Here is a 6,981-nt window from a genome sequence, read left to right as displayed (position 1 = left end):
AAGATCAAATTATTACTCGTTCATGATTATGTAAACAGGATGAGTAAAGGAGAAATTCAAGTCTTGTAAGACGAGGTTAAGGTTTTGGGGTGCCTTATGCACTCAAGGTGTTTATACACCGAGGTAGTAATGGAATAATTAATAAATGTTGTTTGTCACTAATAAATTAAGAATCTAACTTGAGAATTTGCCATGTTTGATTGAATTGCTTTTGGGATGTTGTATTGATATGTATATGAGTCATCACTAAGTCTAAACCTGTAAATCACGTAAAGTGCAAGATGGATGAGCAATAAAACTCTGGAATGGTGCACATCTGGAGTAATAACAATCAGGGGTTGGGGTACATGGGGTATTAGCCGTGTACTTTTCTCGAGACCGTCTGATCTACGAGTCTCTTATTTCAAATATATTTTTTTAAAACTAGGAGTTAGGTGAGATCTCATACTAACTATGGTCACGGAGTCGCGCCTGTGGTCGTTGGATGTTTATTGATGTTTCCGAAAGGAGGCATGGGGTGTTACACTAACTATTGGCAAAGATCAAGTCAAAGGATAATGAATAAGAGCATGAAGAATATGACATGAATCTCGGAGCTGAACCTGTCAGCTAACTCCTACTGTCAAGGAATTATCAAAGAAGCTGTTACAAGACTTCTTAAGGCTTTTCTATTATAAATAGGATGAAAACCACTGTAAAAACACAAGATAAGAGCCCTAGGCATTATATTCTATAGCAGTTAGTAATTAGCAACTAATTTTTTTTTTGAAACCAAGCACCTAATTACAAAAAACAGCCTGCATTGTACTTGTACTTAATTCTCAAACTAGTAGATTGGTGGACCCATCGCCACCCGCAGTTTTTACCCTTATTCCTGGGGTTTTTTGCATTAATCTTGTTGTTGTCCTGTAAAACCTGGTTGAATCTAGCGAGCAGATTTTGGCCTAAACTAATAGAATAAGTAATAACTCGAATTTTAGTACTACCTCCGGATCATATTATATGCAACTTTGGAATTTTTTATGTCTCACAAATAATACCCTAAACTTACATATAATACGATCCGTATACCTGAGTCTCGACTTTGATTTTCTATATAAAATGTCTAATTTATATACCTATCATTTTAAACGTATCAAATTAAAATAATTTTGGGCCGACCGCGTATCAAAATAAAAAATAAAATAATGAAAGATGAATAATTTTGATACAACTAGTAGTAGGAAATTAGGGAGAAAGTAGAAAAAATCATCAAAAGTAGACAAAAAATGTTGTCATTGCCATACAATATACCTAATCAACCAACAAAACATGTGATGTAACTAATTAAAGCTTTGTTAATTAAAGCAATTAGTTGGATTACATTACACCGTCCTTTAAAAATACAAAAATACCCCACCGTTAGATCTCCTCCACGTCACAAAATTCCTACCTCATCAACCAATCACAACCGTCCATTCATTAAAAAAAGCACATCAATTATCGACGAAAAGTCATTCTCATACACATGGGAAGTGGGTCCCACAAAGGTCAAAAAATCATCAAAGTCTATCCATTTACACGCCACCCAAACACGGCTTTTCAAGTCCCCGGTAATTGGCCCACAGTTTACCTGCTATTGTCGGTCAAAAAATGATTGGGCCGGTCACCGGTTTAGAATATCCGGCTCATTTTACCGGTTTTGTTATTGTCTATATATATAAAGTTATGTCTTTTTATTCTCCTCACTTTCTCTCTCCTCAATATCTTCTCTTCTTTGTCTGAATAGTTGAAGATATTTTACTCCTTTCGAATATTAAAGGTATAATTTTTATCATCAATTTTTATTTTTTATAGAATTTTTTGAGTTTGTTTATATTTGATCTGAATTTTACTTAAATATAATTATCGTTGAATTTATACTGTATAATTTTAAATTAGTTTATAAAATTTGGACTTGTTTTTGCTTTAATTAGATCTAGTTTGACAGAATTTGGACTTTCAATTTAAGAAATGACTTTAAATTGAAAGTCCTAATTCTAAACTTTACAGTTCATTAATCGAAAGATCGAGTTCAAATTGGAGCAGAAGAATACGATTTGACGCTAGTTGAACTCGATCTTTCGATTTGTGAGCTATTTTTTTTTTTTTTTTTTTTATTACGATCAGTGAGCTTGATTTTGTGTATAATTGTTCTATGAGGTGTTAAATTTGCTTATAATTTATTGATGATCGGAGTATTTAATTTATGATATTTGGAAAATTCTCAACTTGCATATAACAAGCAAAATAAAGTAATTAAATTGACTTCGACAACTTTTTTTTTTTTTTTTTAATCTTAATCACACTTTAATTAAACGATGAAGTGAAGTTGCTCGTTTTGATCATATATGTGGACTGATTTAATTGTTTGACCATGGATTATATGTTGATTTACTAAAGACGGGGCTTCGACGGCCTCGAGCTCAATTGTACCTCTGGCAGTATTTTTGGTGATTCATGTATATTTGAGGATGTTAAGATCGATTAGCTGTAGGCGAGGTGAAGACTTTGCTAATTCGTGCTCGATCGATTTTGCTATTGTGCTCAACCGATTTTGCTATCGAGCTAGAGGCCTAGATATAGGGTTTTGTAAGGAATTTGGTGTAAATGTTTGAGATGGGGGTTTAGTAAACTGATGAAAAAGTTGTGTGGATATATCATATCTGGGTAAAAGAGGTACATCTGTATTACTTATATCTGGGTAAAAGAGGTACATCTGTATTACTTATGGTTTGGCTGATTGGCTTGAAGTATAGAATTTTGATTATGTAAGCAACTGAGTTGTATGTTTGAAGCAGAGTTTTGTGGGCTGTGAGGAATGGGGTTGTTTGGTTTATGAGGGAACATTTGTGTTTGAAGCTTTGGGAGTTTGATTTGTGGAGTTGTGGTTATGCACTTTGGACCATTATGATACGAAGAGTTGAAGATGTTGCCCAATTCGTGAATGACTCTTCCATGATGGGTTACTTGTGAGGATTGAAGTAATTCATTCTTGTAATTTTTGTGTAAGGGTGAGTGAATTTTGAGATGGTCCGTCGTTATAGTGGCACTACATAAGTTTCTCTTTGATAGGCCACATTTGACTTTTTGTGGTCAAAGATTTTAAACTATGACCAGTATTTTTGATATAATGGACTACATATTATTTTTGTGAAAGTAAAAAACTTAGTGCTGTCTCTCTCTATATATATAATAGTTACCACTAAACATCATTTAAATTATCGATTCAGAGTGTTTCTTCAAAAAAAAATTATCGATCATAGTGTGACATCTTTGATCGTAAAAAGTCAAATGTGGCATATTTAAGAGGCACAAAGAGAATAATATAGCTTTTAATTGTATCTTGATCTTGTCATTTGACTAAAGTCAACCTAGGATCCTCTTTATTGGGCTTGTTGTGTGGATATTGTGATGGCCATGCCTTTCTTAGGAACCTTGATTCTCTGCAAGGCTGTATGTGTGTCCTAGAAAGTTTCTTTGATCATGATATCTCATGCTCATTTTGTATTGGATGTCTCATATGAATTATCATGATAAAGCATTCAATAATATCCACCGTCAAGAGTGTATTTTTCTTCTTAAATTCCATCCTCGTGTTCTGGTATTGAAAATTTGAGAAGAAAAACACTAATTTGATGGATGAGATGATTTGATTGCTATCATAATTGTTCAAATTGAACATCCCAAGCAAGGATAGTTAATGAACACAAATGTTGTTGCTTTCATTTAATACAATAGCACCTATGAAATGATTAGGTGAAATTCTAGATGATTAGATAATGGTTAACAATTATATTTCTTCTGTTTCTCAATAGGTGCATTGCTTTGACTTTTTACATTGTTTATAAACTTAATTTGACTTTTCATATCTTTGATTGATTACAGGAGTCAAAGTTAGTATATAAATAGTGTAAAAAGTCAAAGTGATGCATCTATTAAGAAACGGAGGTAGTATATATTTTGATTGTTTAGGAACTATCATTGAATTTTATATCTGAGTGAGTATGTGACTAGACCTTTTAGTTTAATCTAGTCCCTTTGACATAAATTGGTTTGTATGACATTTGTGCACTTGAATTTTTAACTTTCCAAAGTTCTTAACTAATAGCTCCCAATTGTTTATCTGCTGATCGTTTTTTTTTATGCTATTTATTCTTCTTAAGTAGGTAACTTTGAAGAGTAATTCTACAGATAAAAAGATGGCTCTAGTCTCAGGTGTAAGATCAACGCTGAATCCCAATGCCCCATTGTACATTCCTGCTGCTTTTCGACAGGTGGAGGACTTTTCACCTGAATGGTATGACTTGATCACTACCTCAATGTGGTTCCGGGATTATTGGCTAAGTCAGCACCAAGAAGCTGAAATGTTGTATGGCAACAACGTGAACAATTTTGAAGAGAACGATGTTGTTGACTTGCTTCCTGATGAAATCGATATTGGTGTTGATGAAGATTTGTTGCTCATGGAGTCTCAGTTTGAGGAGTTCATCAAATCTACCGGGACTCAGGAAAGCAAGCTTTTACCCAGAGAAGGTGAATATTGTGTGATCTATTAGTAGCATTTTTATTTATTTTTTTTCTCTTTTTAACCTGGGTTTCTTTAGCTGATTTTTATGGAAAATGATATGTACAGTCCCAAAGTTTTTTGAAATACTATTTATTATGCTAAGCTGAATTAGACATTCATTAGTATCATTACACCAATAAATGCATGATTTTGATTTGCACTTTAATTGATATCAAGTTAGGAATTTGAATGACATAAATTGGTTTGTATGACATGTAACCTCTATTTAAGTCTGAAATGTATGTAGACTTGGAATTTACTGGTAAACTAGCTGCATCACCGTTACATAATAAAATGGCATCTTAATTTGTTGCTCACATGGTTATTTCCTCTGTCTGCAGCCTTGGTTGATGTGAAGTCAGGATTCAAGTTCTCGGAAAAGCCCGTTCAGAAGTAGAGGGTCATAGGTGGGAGCAGTTTTGCTCCTTGCTAACAATATGATTCTCTTTTAATAGCTGTAATTTCTGTACAGAGCCAGGTTGAAGCTCTTGTATGAGTTCCTTGTTCATGCCTTTTCTTTTCTTCAGAAAATCAAGAAACTTTTCGAGCAAGTGTAGAATGTAGAAAGAGAGTAAAATTGTATGATATTTAAGAAAAATGACGCGAGATTACTTTCAAATCTTCATATTGGCCTCTTATTCTATGTCTCTGACGCAATTACCATCTTGTAGAAGTTTGGTGTGTTCAAAATTCCTTGTAGATGGCTACAGCCTTGCAGGCATACACCTTGCCAGAAATTTGGGATGTTGCAATCTCTCCATCTTGGTGAGGGGTTTGGTCTGCAACAGTCTGATATTAGCAGGTGGTGGCTTGTGTCCTGTAGTACTGGACTATTGGGACCAGGGGTTTCGGTGTCGGCCCATTGTGAGCCATACTTTGGGATTGCTGAATTCCCTGAAAATGTGATTGGAATTATTTGGTATGTTGCAATATCTCCATCCTGATGATAGGTGGGCTGATACCGTCTGATATGGGCAGGTTGCAGGTGTTGGCTTGTAGCCTGTTATACTTTGGGATTCCTGAATATGTGACTGGAATCATTGGATATTGCCATATTGGTTCCTCAAGCTCCTTTTTTCATGCTTCTCCTTTGTTGGCCTATATTTATTGCCGAAAACTCTGAATATCGCTGAATGTTTCAGATGAGAGGTAATGCTTATTTGCTAATGGACATAAATCAATACAATTTTAAATTTTTACATACTTTTCCCGTCCCTTGAGTAGATTTCTACTTCTCTCTGTTATGTGAGAAATAAATGTTAGAAGTAGGAATCTAATTAAAGGTCAGAGGGAGTATTATATTAAAGATCTGACTATTTTTAAATAGAAATAAAAGTAGAGTAAATCCAATCTAACTCTATCCCTATATATTATGATAGGGATTAATTCAGACACAATGAAGATTAGTTAGAGCGTTACCTTTTAATTCGAGTCCTTTTGATTCAAGTCTTATTCAAATTGGGTCGTGTGTAGTTTGTTAATTTCATTATCATGAAAAATACAAATACAAAGGCGGGTTATCTAAATTTAGTTGCAATTCTCGTCTAATCAGGATAAGCTGCCAAAAATGGGTTAAGGGCCTGTTCTGTTCCGTTGAAATTCAGCTCAGCTCAGTTCAGCTCAACTCAGCTCAACTCTTAATTTATGTCTAATGATATTGTTAATGTTATAAAGCCAAATTTCATTCTTTTAAGCTCTTATTACAACGACAACATCAACAAAAACAATAATAATAATAATAATAACAATAATAATTGAAATAATAATAATCAATAAATAATAATAATAATCATCAATAAATAATAATAATAATAAATAGTATATGTGTTTAAAATGTTTAGAGGTTTCAAGTTTTTAATATATTTTTCATACATTTTATAATATATTTTCCATACATTTTATAATTATAATTATATAGTATATTTTTCGTAAATATTTTAATATGTACATTTGTATATACACATATGTATAGTAATAAATAATCAATAAATAATCAAAGATCACTAATCCGTAGTTAAAAATCACTAATTAATAAGTTCAATTCAGTTCAGTTCAGTTCAGCTCAGCTCAGTTCAGTTCAGCTGAGTTCAGTCAATCGGAACAGGCCCTAAGTAGGTTTTACTTGCGCCAATTTGTATACCCGATTGTAACTACCTCTAGAGCTCTAGGAGTCTAGCTATGCTTGACACATTCGATTAAATATTGCTAATTTAGAAAATGGAAATGTGCAAAGACAATCACAATATCGACAAAGTAGAACTTTTAACCAAACTCGGCCTCTTGCATTATTTTTCAAAATATATGGATACATAGGATCTGAGAATATGAACTTCCGATGTTTTGGCGCAAAAGAACAATCGTCAATGAGGAGCATGTTCAGATTTGAGCATAGT

At 33.3% G+C, this 6,981-nt stretch overlaps 1 protein-coding gene across 2 annotated transcripts; it reads left to right on the top strand.

Moving 5' to 3' along the window:
* The first annotated feature begins 1,648 nt into the window (after positions 1-1,648).
* LOC145632292 (protein EARLY RESPONSIVE TO DEHYDRATION 15-like) lies at positions 1,649-5,213 on the top strand. 2 transcript variants are annotated; one of them, XM_081684625.1, is made up of 3 exons: positions 1,649-1,801; positions 4,188-4,554; positions 4,930-5,213. In XM_081684625.1, exons 2-3 carry the CDS (start codon positions 4,221-4,223, stop codon positions 4,983-4,985), a joined length of 390 nt encoding a protein of 129 aa, XP_081540751.1. In that variant the 5' UTR covers positions 1,649-1,801; positions 4,188-4,220; the 3' UTR covers positions 4,986-5,213. The 2 variants fall into 2 exon arrangements, with proteins under 2 accessions (XP_081540751.1, XP_081540752.1); XM_081684626.1 differs by having other exon boundaries at positions 1,697-1,801; positions 4,185-4,554.
* The last annotated feature ends 1,768 nt before the right edge of the window (positions 5,214-6,981 follow it).

This window comes from Chenopodium album, chromosome 5, assembly GCF_948465745.1.
Source record: "Chenopodium album chromosome 5, dcCheAlbu1.1, whole genome shotgun sequence".
NCBI classification, from domain to species: Eukaryota; Viridiplantae; Streptophyta; class Magnoliopsida; order Caryophyllales; family Amaranthaceae; genus Chenopodium; species Chenopodium album.
Note: the sequence above shows the minus strand (reverse complement) of the source record. Positions and strands in the feature narration are given on the sequence as shown.

Coding starts and splice junctions, on each gene's coding strand:
- LOC145632292 (XM_081684625.1), top strand. CDS start 4,221: ATGGCTCTAGTCTCAGGTGTAAGATCAACGCTGAATCCCAATGCCCCA. Junction 4,555..4,929: donor CAAGCTTTTACCCAGAGAAG/GTGAATATTGTG, acceptor CTCTGTCTGCAG/CCTTGGTTGATGTGAAGTCA.